A 16,230-nucleotide genomic window follows, 5' to 3' on the forward strand; every position below is an offset into this window, starting at 1 on the left:
CCTCCACTCCTACCCACACAATCAACCGTAAAACAATTATCAACCCCCAAAGAACGATTCACACTCTCCATTCGGTGACATTGCACTAAAGTTTCCATAAGGAAAATCACCTTAGGCCTACAAGTACCGATATCCTTTAGTGCCCTTATTGCGCTGGGATTGCCCAAGCCCTGGCAATTCCAACTCAAGAGACTCATTGCCTTCGGCTATCCTGCAACGCAGGATCAGTCGATTCCTGAATACTAGCCATATTTTGAACTGGGTTTGAGCTTGATGATGAATCCTGATTGTGTAAATAAACACCATCTGTTGTTTGTTTGAAGGCACGCTGCCGTTTCTTAATTTCCTTCGGCTTTTGCATAGGCATGTCTTCATTTAAGTCAATGGGCTGAGATGTATCTGGCCCAACTTCATCACCCTCTAAATCACAGTCCATCTTTCCTTGTAAATTGCCCATATCCTAATATAGTTGACCAGAAATAAGATGATTCTATAGTCACGTGATATAATTGGATCCCTATCCAGATTTTCCTCATTTAAATTTCCTCGATTCGCACCGAAAATTCCACCTTCCATATTTCGTATCCAGCTGCTCACCGGCTGTGATCTCCGGCGAGGTCTGGCCCTCAAACTCTCATCCCAGGCCATAATTAGTTCATCCGGTCTCTTCTTCAATCTCAATTCACAAAAATTATCTGTGTGTCCAATGATTCAACAGAGATAACAAAATGTTTTCACCTTTTCATATATGAATCGAACATAAAACATCAAGTTGCTATCATCAACCAATCTTTTCCTTCTCTTCAATGGCTTTCGAATGTCCAACACAACCTTCATTCTCATAAACTTTTCATTATCAGAATCAACACATACTTTTGGGTCGTATTCGATAAAGGTCCCTATAAAATCCCCTAACTGCTTTCCCATTTCTTGGGACATAAACCCATGTTTTAAGTCATGAATTTGGACCCAAACAGGAGAGTGCGTTAATGGTATAAGCAAAGGATTATCTCCCTCATTGATCTCCTTCCAAACCAGCAGATGATTGTTAAATAGCCATGGGGATCCCTCCGATACTCTCTGTATCGATTCCATTGAAACATCTAAAAAGATATCTCTTCCCACCAATCTCACTTATGTCTATCCCTCCTAAAGGAGAAATGTGGATTTACACCATTAGGTGAGATATTGCATAAAGCAAAGGTACATGCATAGAGCAGAGGAAAAAAGTTTTAACTAAATTATAGACAGGTGGACAATAATTATAGAAGGTTTCGATTTGATAATAGTTGGTTGGGGGAGAGGGAATTGGCTCACCTTGTCAAAGATGTTTGGTGTAATAATGATAGTGGACCATTGTTACATAAAAGAGATGTTTGTGTTAAGGAAATGGAAAGGTGGGGTCGGCAATTTAATAAAAAATTGTGGAAGCAAAAAAGGATATTAAAGCAACGTATAGAAGAGGCAAGAGATGGGTTTGATGATGTCAATGTTCAAAGACTAAAAAATGAATGGAATACTATTCTATTGAAAGAAAAATGTCGAATGAGACAAATAGGGAAACAGAGATGGCTTTCTTGTGGCTTTCTTGTGGGGAACAAAACTCCAAATATTTCCATGCTTCAATAAAGACTAGAAAAAGGAGAGCTAAAATTATGAAGTTGGAAAATGAGGATGGCGAGATAGTTACATATGATGACAGTTTGGAACAACTTACATTGAATTATTTTTCTACTGTTTATAGTGCAGAAGAATCAGTTTGCATTGCAATTTTTAATCGTGTTCAACCAAAGATGACAGCTATCCAGAACAATATTCTTACGGCTCCACTTACATTGGATGAGATCAGAGAAGCTGCATTTGATATGCAACCTGACAAATCACCTGGACCGAATGGCCTAAATCCGACGTTCCTTCAAAAATTTTGGCATGTGATTGGAGATGATATTTGGAGGGACTGCAAACAATGGCTTGCCACAGGTACCTTCCCAAAAACTTTGACAGATACCCATATTGTGTTGCTTCCTAAATGTGATAACCCTATGTCGTTAAAAGAGTATAGACCTATTTCGCTTTGCAATGTTTTGTATAAAATTGTAGCAAAATCTTAGCAAATAGGTTGAAAAATATTCTTCCTTTAATTATTGATGAATGTCAATCTGCTTTCGTTCCTGGGAGGTTAATTTCTGATAATGTGGCGGTGGCTTTTGAATTAATTCATAATATTAAAAGTAAGAAGAATCAAGGGGGTGCATGTGCTTCAAAAATTGATATTTCGAAAGCATACGACAGGGTTAATTGGGAGTTTTTGAGGGGTATGATGCTGAGAATGGGTTTTTGTGAGAAGTGGGTGAAGTGGATGATGTTATGTGTAACTGATGTGAAGTACTCTGTGTTATTGAATGGTAAGGAGGTGGGCCCTATTCATCCACACTCATACAATAAGTAGTAATAGCTTGCGCAATCGACTTAATTAATACCTCCTTTCCGGCTCTAGATGTTTATAAAGTCCCGACAGGTGAAGACAAAAGCTAGAAGCATGCAATAATAAAGATAGTCCTTCTTAAAGGACAATAAAGAACTATGAGTAGTGTTAGATAATTCGCATCATCCGCCTGCATTCATGCATTCACGGCTAAATGTTATCATACATTATTTTATTGAATTGCCATAGTGTGATGCACTATTTGTTGATATTAAACAAATTATTTGATTACTTGTGTTGTGTATATATTGTGCCTTGTTTGTGTGGAATAGGGATGAAGTGGGTCACCATGGGTTTGTGAGACTGTTTCTGTTATATGGATCCTGATTCTGATTACTGTTATCGTTATATACTGTTTCTATTGTATGGATCCTGATTCTGATTTCTGTTAGCCGTATAAACAGGAGATCGACGCCCCCGTGTGCACCTACCGTTATGATCTGTATGATATGGAAAACCACAGGATGGCCTCTTGTTGTTGCGCACCTGATAATCTAGATTTGATCGCAGCCCGCAAGGTGGCCTCCTGTTGTGAGCGCCTGATGATCTAGATTTGATGGAGGCGACCGGGTTGCCTCCTGTTGGTATAAAAAAAAAAAAAAAAAAAAAAAAAAAAAAAAAAAAAGAGAGACTGAAAAAACAATGAGAGGACTGGTCGTGTGAGGATTTAACCGGTCAGCCAGAATGGGGGATTAGCTCCCTGGTGCACATATGAGTGGATGGGCCATGTGGGAGGATGACTCATCGGGTTTCGGTGACTCCATTGACTAATTTACACGTGATATGATTATATGAGGGTGATAATAATTGTGATTGCTGTTGTATTGCCATTTGTATGACAAACTACATGATCATATAACTAAACGAGTGATCAGATTAAAATATTTTAGCATTTGTATGATTGTGTAGGGTGAGAGGGTTATCTAATCCTACTCACTGAGTTTAGCGCTCATCCCCCCTACCCTTTTCAGCTATGTCACGACCCATTTCCACGGGCCGGACCGGCACTAGGACCCGGGTGGGCTTAAGGCTCCCAAAGCCCGTAGTAAGCCTAGATTATGCAAACCTCATTTCCTATTTATAATTGTGGATACAGGCCCAATAATTTATTTCAATTCTGTATGACTAATACAGTTCATATACTTACAACCCAACTAGAATACAATTGTGGAACTCTACCTTTACATTTACTTCATTATTTCATTCATTAACAGTCTTCTATAATTAATGTTTCAACTCCATAGGACTCTTCTTTCTTCTATTACCTAAAAAAAAATAGGTAGGCAGGGGTGAGCGCCAAACTCAATGAGTAGGGTTAGATAACCCTCTCACCCCACACAATCACACAGATGCTAAAAATATTTTTATCTGGTCACTGATTAATTTTATGATCATGCAGTTTGTCATATAAACGGCAATACAACAGCAATCACAATTATTATCACCTTCATATAGTCACATCACGTGGAAATTAGTCAGTGGCACCACCTGAAACCCCAACGAGCCGTCCTCACACAGGCTCACCCTCTCATACATGTGCACCAGGGAGCCGACCCCCATACGGCCAACTGGTCTAATCCTCACTGACCAGTCCTCTCATTGTTTTTCCATTCTCTCTCTCTTTTTTTTTTTTTTTAGTACCGACAGGAGGCAACCCGGTAATCTCCATCCAATCTAGATCATCAAGTGCTCACAACAGGAGGCTACCCTGCGGGCTACAATCAGATCTAGATTATCAGGTGCGCAACAACAAGAAGCCATCCTGTGGTTTTCCATATAATTCATATCATCAGGTGCACACGGGGGCGCCGATCTCCCATTTACCCAGCTGACGGTCAAATTCCATATCATATCATATTCAGGATCCATATCATATAGACCGTCCTCACAAACCCATGGTGGTCTACTTCATCTCAATTCCACACAAACAAGGCATAGTATGTTTATAACACAAGTAATCAAACAATTTTTAATATCAACAAATAGTGCATCATAATATGGCAATTCAACAAAATAATGCATGGTAACATTTAGCCGTGAATGCATAAATGCAGACGGATGATACTAGTTATCTAACACTACTCACAGTTTTTTATTGTCCTTTAAGGAGACTGCCTTTCTAGCCACATGCTTCCAGCCTTTGTCCTCGCATTTCGAAATTTTATAAACCTCTAAAATAAACAAGAAAATCTTAAATAAGAATTTTTTTTAATAAAAAATTATATTTCACATTCGTTTATTTATTTTGGTTAACGATCATTTAATTCACTTGTTAATATGCATATATACATGGGTTTCCTTATTTATTTATCACTCCAATAATCTTATTCTATATTTTTAATTTCTATAAATAATTTAATCTCTATAAATAATTTGATTTCTATAATTAATTTTATTTTCTACCGAAATTTCGACGTCACTTCCCCTAAAATTCAACTATCCACCAATTAACTCGATCAATCATTTTATCAAGTTCTCACAGCCCATCCATCGATTAATCAATCAATTTAATTTTTCCCTTCCTCCATCCGAATCACAATATCCACACTACCTTATATCCATAATTTATAAATTCAAATTACCTGCCAATTCATCTACTTTAAGTCCACATTTAAATTCCATAAATTTATTATTATCAAACTTTCCTAACAAATTTATGTAATACTAGAATTAAATTTAACTAGTCAAATATTTTAATTAATCAATAAATCAACATTAATTCAAATTAATTTAACTACTCCCAATTACTAAAATTAAACTAACTAAAATTACTAAATTCAATTAACCACAATTCATTAAATTAAATTAATTAACTAAAATTAATAAAATTAATTTATACCCCAAATATAATTTTTTTTTTTTTTTGTCGAATTTCACTAGATCGAGGATTTTCACGCGTGCCGGATTGAAGAGCAGTGAACGCTGGCGGCCGGATCCGACTGGCAGTGGCACAGAGAGGCGGAGACGACAGATCGGACTTGTCGGAGGCGCGCTGGAGCGACGGCAGTGGCAGTGGCAGCGACAGATCCGTTGAGGCGCGACAGATCGAGTACTCGCCTGGACGAAAACTGAGAGGAGCGGTGCTGGCGGAGGTACTGCGGCGGCAAGCTGCGGAGAGGAGTACTGGTGGCGTGCGATGGCTCCGCTCGAACTGGTGGTGGCGCGCCTCTGCTGCAGCTGTCTCTCGCCAGGAACGCAGAAACACAGAAGAGAAGGAGAAGGAAAGAAAGGAAAGAAGAGAAAGAAGCAAGAAGAAAAGAAGAGAAGAGGAGGTGGTGGCGCGGTGGTGACAGTACCGGTGGTGGACCGGAGGCCTAGAAATGGTAAGGGGAGAGTGAGGCATGCGCTGGATATAGAGGGGAGAGGCTTCTAGAAGTGGGTTGGGCTGATTTGATTCGATTCCGGTTCGATTCAGCCCAAATCTCGATTTTTATTTGATTTTTTGATTTTTCAGTTGGTTTTTGATTCGGTTTATCACTGTACGAATTATTAATTTGCATTTAATTAATTGAACACATTTCCAGGCCGTCGATTTATTAACTTTAATTGGAAAATCTTTGAAAATAAAAATTCGGGTTATTTCAGGGTAATAGATGGAAGAAGAGTCCGGTGAGTCCAATCGAAAGAGATACGGATCGATAAAATTAATAATCATTGTATTGAATATGCAAATGCAAAGGATAGTGAATTATGGAGTAGAGTTCTGCAATTGTACCGATATTTAGAGTTCTGCAATTGTATTCCAAATGGGTTGTAAGTGAATAATAAGAGTACCGATATTATTTATATGGACTGTACTTTGGATATATTTGTGAAATAAGTTATTGGGCCTGAATCCACAATTGTTAATAGAATGCGAGTTTTAAGTGATACAGGCTTACTATGGGCTTCAGGGGCCTTAAGCCCACTCAGGTCCTAGTGCCGGTCCGGTGCATGGAAATGGGTCGTGACAAAAGGCATATGTTAAATATTTATATTATTTATGATATATTTTGCCTTTTTTATTTTTTTATTTGGTTGTTAAATTTTATAATGTGTAACGAAAATTTAAAAAGATAAGTATACATTGCAATTATTATTATATAAGCTAATATAAATTAACTATTCTGTTTATTGTTATCTAAAATAATATTGAATTATACTCTTAACATTATAAAAATTTAAACTATCATTATATTATAAAGAATAATGAATATAGATAACAAGTACCAACAACTTGCAACACATATGATTAAAAGCTAGTTATATTATAAAAGAATATATAAATATCCAGTATCTAACGATGTTCTTTTCTTCCATAGATGATGTTTATAATTTTGTCTTACATTATGATATATTTATAATGTTGCATAGATTAAATTTTAATTTTTGAAATAAATGTTTAATTAATAATTTAATAGCATAAATTTCTATTAGTTACCAGAACAATTTCGTAGCATGGCATAAAAATTAAATTAATAAGATATTATTTTTTGATTACAAATGTTGTTCTCATATTTTCTATATTTATAGAATGAAAAATTATATTTATTATAATTTTTTAGATTGGTATTAAAAAAATTAAATAAATAATTTCTTAATTATTTTAATTGCAAATATCTCAAATATCATGTTTCTCAATATATAAATGAGTCTCCCATCAGATTTGAATATAATTCGATATTAAGAAGGATATTTAAAATTTTCTATAATTAATATTTTAAAAAAGAAAGAAACTTTTTTATTTGCAATTCTATCATTCATTGTAATTGAGGGGATGTCATTGCTATAAAAGGTCAAAAATGAGGTAAATTTAACAGCAATATCAAAATAAAGAGAACTAGGAAAAGCCTGCAAAGGTGGAACGATTTTGATACATTAAGCCTAACAAAAAATAAAAAACTTCACACTTTTCGGGTAAAACGTAAAACAAAGTCAAACCAACCAGATTAGTTACTTTCGATATTTATATAAAAAGAATTGCAATTTGATTTATTTTTTATTATTTAAAACCCTAAAATCTCTAAAAATCAAGTGAACCAAAAAATTGAGCAGAACCAAACCAAGCAGCTTGATTTTCTATATAGAAAATTTCTTCCTTTTAAACCGAACCGACAATATAAACCTTCAAGGTCGCAGTGGTTATGAGAGCCTAGCTAGCAAAAGTAGCGACAGATGGTGATTCACTGCTAACAATGTCCCCAAGAATAAACTGATCCCTTTCCCAACCAAACAAACAAAACATACCTCCACAACTATTCTCGTCCTTGAACAAAAAATAAGTTGCTAATGCAAATCCATATATATATATATAGAGAGAGAGAGAGAGAGAGAAAGTAAACAGCTCTTACGAGAGAGAAGTTCTAACTGGATAAAACTTGTGCACGTGAGAGAAGAAAAATTCATGAATTTCAAATATCAAATGCTGGATATTCCTGGCCAATTTCTTATCCAATTTTGCATGCCAGAATACTCTAGCATGCCTGGAGATAAGCAATGAAATATAGGGCTCATCGAGTCTGGATTATATCATGTACAAGGGAGAAATGTCCATCCCAGGACGTGCCACCATATAAGAAAATTTGCATTATAAGAGAACATATATAAGGGAAGTGGGCAAATTAAGGACGTATGGGGCGGTGGGAAAGCATAGAACAAAAACTTTCTTAGCCCAGATTATCTCAACATTGATGCTTTTATATACACTACAATACAACAGATTTCTAAAGGGTCGATACCCGAGAAATTAAATGGAAAGAAGAAAATAAATTATGGAGGAAGGGGGGATCAGAATGTTTAAAAAAGTGAAAGAGAGAAGAGGACAAAAAAACAGATGTGATTTCACTTCATCTTTGCTTAGGCTTAGTCGCCTTGCTATTGAAGGTACAAAATCTGTTGAGACACTAACTTCCCTCCCTCCCTTTATTGCTAAGGTTGGGAACAGATTGACATGGCTCCTTCTGATCTACGAGCAGCCTGGCCAGAAACTGATGATTTGTCTGATCCACGAACATTGTACTTTTCATACACCCTTTCGCGATTCTCAGACCACCAAGTTTCTGCTTGGTGCTCCCCAAATCTTCTCCGGCTGCAGATGCATTTTCAGAATCATATTATTACATAAATGAAAGCCAATTAGAATATTTTAACTGCTACTTAAATGTGAAGGCAGAGATATGATAACACCAGACATTTTCTTTGGCATTTTATTGTTTTTCACCCAAGCAAAATAAAATTAATGGCCCGCATAAAGGGAAACGCGCATTTGATCACAATCAGCATTACTCCAGAAAACAATAAAATATCATCTTGAATATATTTCAAATTATCAACACCAAATAATATCCAAGTTTTGGTTTCCTTCTATGTCCAAGCATTATAAAGTTGGCTATTAATATCTAAAAATAAGATATATAAGATGTAAAAGAGTACCTGAAGCGCACTCGTTTAAGATCTCTAGTTCCATCACGGAGGGCCACTAGTGTTATATATACACCAGGTTCATACTGTTCAATCCACTCAGCCTCAACTTGATTACTGCTACCAACTATTGATGAATCTCTTGATCTCATGCCATTCTCACTATCATGAGGAGACCTACATTCCTTACCATCAACAGCCTCTGACACAGTACTGGTTGACTGAACCCCTCCGCTACCATTGGGCAGCCTTACATCTGGATGGTCATCCCCTCCATTGGTTGGAGTTGGATCCCGGAAGGGATGAGGTGTACCCTGCGCTCCATTCGACGAAATAGAGTCAATTCCCATGGGGGAAGCCAAGGAAACTCCACTTATGGAATCAGCTCTTGAATGCTTGTCTCCATTTGTATCAGCATAATGAACACCGTTTGGCTCCAAACCATTTGATAGGTAAGTGGGCTTCATATTCTCAGTGTCATAGACTCCAGGTGGAAGCCTCTCAGCCATATCCTTCAGCTGAGGTAATAGTAGAGAAATTGATAATTAAAAACTACAACAGTTCATAAATAGAGGCATAACCAGAAATATTGGTAATAAACAGTGATATTAACTATAAGCATCTCAATCACTACAAATATGCCTGCTGAATGACAAAAGCGTTTTTCCAATCCTTAGGAAAATCCAATGATACATATTTCAGCAACTAAATGTGAATAATAACTGTAATATGCAAAAGCTGAGTACCTGTGCAGTAAGTGACTTTATGACATCTTTTGCAGCTTTAGATTTGGAAGATTCTTCTGCTGCTACTGCCATGGCTTCTTGTACTTTCTTTGCTGATTTCTGAAGCTCTAGCTCTTGCAATTCGCATCTCTGTCTCAAGCTCTCAACCTAAGCCAGATACATAACTGTAAAAGTTAAGCATCTCCTGTGCACATCATAGAGACTCATGACTTAAAAAATCAAATGCATGCAAACAATGCACCCATCCCCCCACCCAAAAAGAAATGGAAAAATTCAATCCAGGAGGCAAAAGGGAGAAAAAGGAACAAGCAAGCGGGCAATCACTTCAAAAAGTAAACTAGTTAATCTATGAATTATAATAACATAGAAACCTGAGCCAATACATAAGAAACTCACAAGCCCATTTACCTGTGCACGCAACTTGAGCACTTCTTGATTCAGAAGCTCATTTGTCTTCTTCAAGCTATCAGTTATACTTTTTGAGAAGGAAAGTCCTGATGTTGTTGGAACAGGTGTTGCAGAACGTGGGGGGCTAGGTCTCCTTGAGAAAGGTGACACAGACCTAGAACTTACCCCAGATGGTGTTAGGACAGGTTTTGGAACCCTTGCTCGCAGATCAACAGCACCAGACAATACAACATCTTTCAGCTGTAACAAAGAGGGTGCTTGAGATGAGCGAACAAGAGAGAACGCATCAGATTTCTTCCCTTGTTTGGCTGCTTTATTATCTAACTGCTTAATCAAATCCATATTTGAAGACAATGCAGACTTTGACAGCCTTATCTCAGACTTGTCCAACCTGTCTTTGTTTTCACCTGAAAGACGAGGGACAGAATTCCTCCGGTTATGGTTACTAGCCTCCGATACTTTGTTTAGTTTCGCAAAACAAGAATCACAAACACGATATGGTTTGCCAGGATTAGGAGCTAAGGCTGCCCTTGTTGCTTTTCTAGAGCTGCACGAATGACAGTGCACAAGCCCACAATTATAGCAATTATGCCTCTTTCGAGTAAACCCAAAAGCCTGTCTACAGGATGAACACTGTGACTGCTCAGCACCAGATACCCATTTATGAAGACAAATAGCTGTTGTGTAGTTAGCACCACAAGCAATATATTTTACATGTCTATCCTTCAAAGCTTCAACGAGAGTTGGTGTTTTACGATCCTCAATATCTCCATGGCCCAATCTCCCATTGGCACCTTTTCCCCACGTGTAAACTTCATTTCTTGATGTTAAAACTGCAACGTGATAAGCACCACAAGCAATTTCTTCAACTGATTCTCCAGAAAGCTTATCCTCTACCAAGCAAGGCAGCTTCCCATCAGCATAAGGATTCCCAAGTTGACCATAAACAGTACTTCCCATTGTAAAGACATGTCCTGATGTGGTCAAGCCAGCAGTTAAACTATGCCCACAGGCAATTTTGTGAAAATTGTAATCAATTAATGCTGGAACACATGTCGGTTTAAGCCGAGGTTCCTTGTCTCCATGTCCAAGTCGATTTTTGTCTCCGTCACCCCAAGTAAACAATTTTCCAGACGAAATACTAGCGCTAGACTGTGTAACAATAACTTCAACAACGGCAGCAGTATGCCACACCCCACATGCAACAGCAATTGTCCTCAAACCCGAGAGAGATTCTACTTCTCTGGGATATGCAACATTTTCTCTGTCACCATGGCCCAAGACACCAAAGGTTCCATCACCAAATGTAAAAAGTTGACCTGTTGACGTTACCAAGGCTGTATGCCATGGACCACAAGTTACTGAAGCAACCTGAAGTCCCTCAAGTGGACCTGAGATTCTCTTGGGTATCCAGTGACTAACATCAGTACCATGACCAAGAAGCCCAGCATTATGTGTGCCGTCCCCCCATGTATAGAGTTCTCCAGCCATTGTGACAGCACAAGTATGAAATTCTCCACATGCTACAAAGTCAACAGTGGAAACTGCCAAAGATTCAACAAAACGAGGTAGAACAACATCCTTGCTAACACCATGGCCAAGCCGTCCACCAGATTCTTCACCCCATGTAAAAACTTCACCTTGCCTTGTGACCAATGCTGCATGTCTTACACCACAGGCTATATGATGCACATCTAAAACTACATTAGACTCTAATGGCCTAGGGAGAAGTACATCTGATCTTGTGCTCAAATAATTAGCATTTTTATCGGCCCCAATCTTGACAGTATTATCACATATTACCTCACCCCATATGTATACGTCACCTAAAGCATCACAATCATCTGGTGCAGAACCATGACTGGAAGTGCTTGGGGCACTAGAAACACTAACCCGAAAAGCATCTGAACCAGATCCTTTAACTTGCATATTCGTATTGTCTGATGCTACATGTGATCGATCAGAATTTGGAGAATTCTCAGGCCGAAAACTCCTTGGAGAAGTACTTGGATTAAAACTAACAGAAATGTCTGGAGAGCTAATATCTCGAGTAACACTAATGGAACTGTCACTTGCACTATTTGATGTCAAGTCTCTACTGTCCTGAAATCAAATTGTCAAAACTTTACACATCAGAAACAATCAGCAATGGTATGAAAGGGGAAAAAAAAATCATAACCACCATATTTTGCACCTCTATAACGTTGGCATTACATTAAGGTGCTTAAAGTATCTACTTGAACAATATACATATATTGGCGAAAACATACCCAAATATTCATGTCAATTATATTCCTTTTTGGGTTTCTTCTTCTTCTTCTTCTTATTGTTATTATTATTATTATAAAAAATTTTAAAAAACAAAAAACAATAACAATAAGAAACAGAGTCCCAAGAAAAAAAGTTTGCAAACTGAACTAGACGTTCAAAGATGAAACAAGACTGAACTAAAGATAGTATTTTGGGGAGGGATAAAGGAACAATGATGATAAAATGGTACATAAGTACAAAATAGGTGCAATTACATCAAGGTAAAGGCCTCCATCATTCCATCCATCAATTTTGGACCGTCCACCTTGACCAGAGGATATTAATGCTTTTAAGCCTGCAATCCACACCTCTGCCTCAACTTTGTCCTTGCAAATCTAAAAGGCAACAACATATAAGATTCACAGTTTAAGCAGATTTAAAAAGAACTAACAGCAATATCACAACATCATCACTAACCAGATCAAGGGATCGCTTTCCGTTATTGTATATAAGAGAGAAAGATAAATAGTCCTTCTCAGGACGGAGATAACGTTGGAAAACAGCCTGGCAGCACATTGAAGAGAGATCCTTAGAATATTTTTCTGAATATGCATGGACTTAACCACCAAAACTAATAAGCAGGAATACTCTATATACCATGATAGAAAGCAACAAATTAATGCATAAGAGATATAAAAAACGTACAGTTCGTTGTCCAGGAATTATTTTAGAGACAGAAGCTAGCTTCAAACTTCTTTCGCCACTACTTGAAATCCAGATTAAAGTTGTTTCATCCTGTAATTTTATAAAGAGAACAACAACGATATGATATTATGGAAGAGAACAGGCGAGAGAAGCCAGAAGTTGCAGGATCAAAAGTCAAATTGTGGAGAATATCAGAACCAATCAGAAGAATAAACAAATCATAGTAATAGAAAAGTATCAAAAAAAATATATATGGAACACATAGAAGCCTGTGATTATTAACACTAACTCACAGGATGGTTATACAAACATAATGGAACAATCATCTGAAAAACAAGATAGTAATATAAAAAAATATCAAGGACATACTTTTCAACTCCCCAAGATACTGAAGTAGAGAGGGTTCAACAAGTTGCTTTATTTAAAAGAGAAACGCAAAAGCTAAGTATATTTTGAATCCCATCACATTGGAGCAAACAGTGATCTTGAAGTTTCACCTCAACAAGAAACTAGCACTGATATTCGAGGGTGCCCCCCATTAAAGGCTCACAAGTGAAGGGAAAAAAAACTTACATTAGAAAGTCTGAATGGACAAAACTTAGGCTTTCCCTTGCGACCATATTTCAGAAGTTGAGCACCCTTCTTCAAAGCAATTAATGCCTGCAAAAGATAGAAACATAATTTATAACAAACTCCATTGGTTCACAGCCATCACATTATCACATGCAAATAAAAAAATCGGATGTCTTGTTGTCTTGTTATTCAGTTAAATATGTTGCACGGACTTTGGCTCATCAAAGCCATTAAACTCTAAAACTTCCAGCTGAATGGCATCAACAGGTTGCAGGCTTGTCAAGGATACAAGTCATAAAGGTGCATCATTTTTTTTTTTTTTTTTAACTTTGAACGTCTTACTAATCCTGCTTGAAATAGAACAATTTTCTACACCACCCCTTGCAAATGGATGTCAACCTATACAAGTTTGCAAAGTTATGAATAAACCAAGTTTTTTGCAACAAGATAACATGTTATGAGACCTATTGATAATACCCCCATAATACTCATTTCTTCAAGTCCAGACAGATAGTCACCATTGATTTTTGATATAATTGGTGCAATTAGCCAATGTCTCAGAATTGGACAGGCAAAATATTCACTTCTTCCCATCACAATGTCATGTTTCCTCTAAATAAAATTTCAAGCACCCATTTAAATAGCTAACAATAGGCGATTAAAAAGTTGCAAAAAGAAAATACAAGTCATGAAAAAAAATTATGCATTCATGACCCAATAAGGTTGTAAAATTTTTTTCCCTTTGCATCGGAAAAATATAAGACTGTAATTGTTCACTTAAATTTAATGTGATACACCATAACCAAAAATTAAAGAGACGTTTTGACATTTTTTTGTCTCTAAATAAGCTTCAAATAAATAAATTAAAAAAAAAAAAAACCAACAATTTGGCCGCGGAATTCGGTGGCATTTCGCACCTCGAACTAATTTTAATACCATAAAAATAAATAAACAGAAGAGTAAAATTTTGACAAAAATTAGACCGAAATTAAGAAAAAAAATCCCAACTTGACAAAAATTTAAGGCAAGAGAGCAGCGAGAAAATCAAGGGAGAAAGGAAAAGGAAAAGCGGCAGAAAGAGGAGAACCTGCTCGATGTCACGTTCGGCATTACCGTAGCTAACAAGATCTGCCATTCCATGTGAAGATATTTACCAAAACTCCACCTCCCTCTCCGATCGCTCACCGGAGCTCCGTTCATCATATACCATCTACTAAGTCGTCACATCAAATCACCCTCCACCTCTTCCTCTCCTCTCTTTCTCTGTCTAAGCCAAAAATCAACTCTTCAACAGATCTACAATTCTCCTCAGAAGCTAAAAAATTTCCAAGTCAAAGTTAGTGATCGCCACTGTTCACTAACAAGGCAAAAGAAATAAACAGCCGTTTCTTCAAGCTGAATAATAGCGGTTTCCCGGCGAAAGGAAACCGCTTTGCACCGACGGAATACAAGAAATAGGAGCTAACGGACGTCACGGTGGCGGAGGAAACGGACGGAGAAAGAACAAGGAAACGGCAGAGAGAGGGAGAAACAGAGGAGTCTTCGTTGTAAAATAAAAAGTACAGAGAGAGTCAAAGATGGAAAACAAAAAGAAAATAATAAAAGTAAGAGAGAGAGAGAGAGCACGAAATCGCCTGACTGAGAGATTGTGCAGAAAAGAAATGAGAAGACATTTCCAAAGCACAATTAAAAAGTTAATACTTATTTTTTCATTTAAATTTAAAAAAAAAAAGATAATAAGAATAAATTAAATTAAAGAAGTGTATTTTTTTTTTTTTTTCAGTTTCCCATTTTGTTTATTCTGTATGTGGCAGCAGAAGGACTTATTTGCCCTTGAGGTTAAATTCTATTAGATCACATGATTGCTATATTAGTATTAGTTCTTTATAAATGAGTAGTTGTTATGATTTCAAGTAAGATTTGGATTAAGCACATTTCATGTTAATTTCTAATTGATAAATTTGTAGTATTCTTAATTATTTTTTAGAATATTATATTGCTAAAAGAAGAATTTGGACATGTTTATAGATAATATCATTAGTAAAAAAATAATTAGATTTTCATTTTCGAATAATAGATATCCTTGAGTCTATTTATACACATGAACATTGAGTTTCTTAGTTTTACTTTTAAATTTAAAATATATTTTGTTTAAAAATAAATATTTAAGTGTTTGATAAAATGACTTAAAATTTACTTTTGAATTGTTTAATGTTAAGTTAACAAATACGTAAAAGTAGAGTAATTTGTTATGTAGATCAAAACAATATATTTTCAAAATGACTTATAAATTAAAAAAAAAAACCCTTTTAAGTGGATATTAAAAATTAAATAGCTAAAGCAAACATGATCTATCTCATTTATAACTTTTGACTTATTTTAATTAATTGTTTTTTATTTATAAGTCAAGCAAAATATTGTTCTTCTTTAAGTCTTTCATCCTTATTCGAGCAACGTTGAAAGTACATTCAGAAATATTATTCTTAATACATTTCTTAATTTTCAATGTTAAAGAAGATTCACGAGAAAATAAAGTTTTTCATTTTTATAAACTTGATAAATACCGTTTAATATAAGATTATCAAATTTGAATTCTTTCACTGTAACAAAATTAGGATTAAATTCGATCATATCAATTTCAAATCAATTTTAAGTCCACCATTA

The 16,230-nt window shown here is 36.2% G+C and overlaps 1 protein-coding gene across 1 annotated transcript; it reads right to left on the reverse strand.

Annotated features, from left to right (window-relative positions):
- Positions 1-8,116: 8,116 nt before the first annotated feature.
- Positions 8,117-15,233, reverse strand: LOC105629132 (PH, RCC1 and FYVE domains-containing protein 1). The gene is made up of 9 exons (XM_012210662.4): positions 14,654-15,233; positions 13,567-13,653; positions 12,994-13,083; positions 12,766-12,852; positions 12,564-12,683; positions 10,039-12,141; positions 9,631-9,777; positions 8,897-9,402; positions 8,117-8,552 (listed from the first exon to the last, which is right to left on the reverse strand). The coding sequence occupies exons 1-9, from the start codon at positions 14,699-14,701 to the stop codon at positions 8,393-8,395; spliced, it is 3,348 nt and encodes a 1,115-aa protein (XP_012066052.1). The 5' UTR covers positions 14,702-15,233; the 3' UTR covers positions 8,117-8,392.
- Positions 15,234-16,230: the final 997 nt, after the last annotated feature.

The sequence above is a fragment of the Jatropha curcas genome, chromosome 9 (genome assembly GCF_041381405.1).
Source record: "Jatropha curcas cultivar XTBG-Jc1 chromosome 9, XTBG_Jcur_1.0, whole genome shotgun sequence".
Taxonomy (NCBI): Eukaryota; Viridiplantae; Streptophyta; class Magnoliopsida; order Malpighiales; family Euphorbiaceae; genus Jatropha; species Jatropha curcas.

Coding starts and splice junctions, on each gene's coding strand:
- LOC105629132 (XM_012210662.4), bottom strand. CDS start 14,701: ATGGCAGATCTTGTTAGCTACGGTAATGCCGAACGTGACATCGAGCAG. Junction 12,853..12,993: donor TAATTCCTGGACAACGAACT/GTACGTTTTTTA, acceptor ATGTGCTGCCAG/GCTGTTTTCCAACGTTATCT. Junction 9,778..10,038: donor TGCTCAAGTTGCGTGCACAG/GTAAATGGGCTT, acceptor TATCTGGCTTAG/GTTGAGAGCTTGAGACAGAG.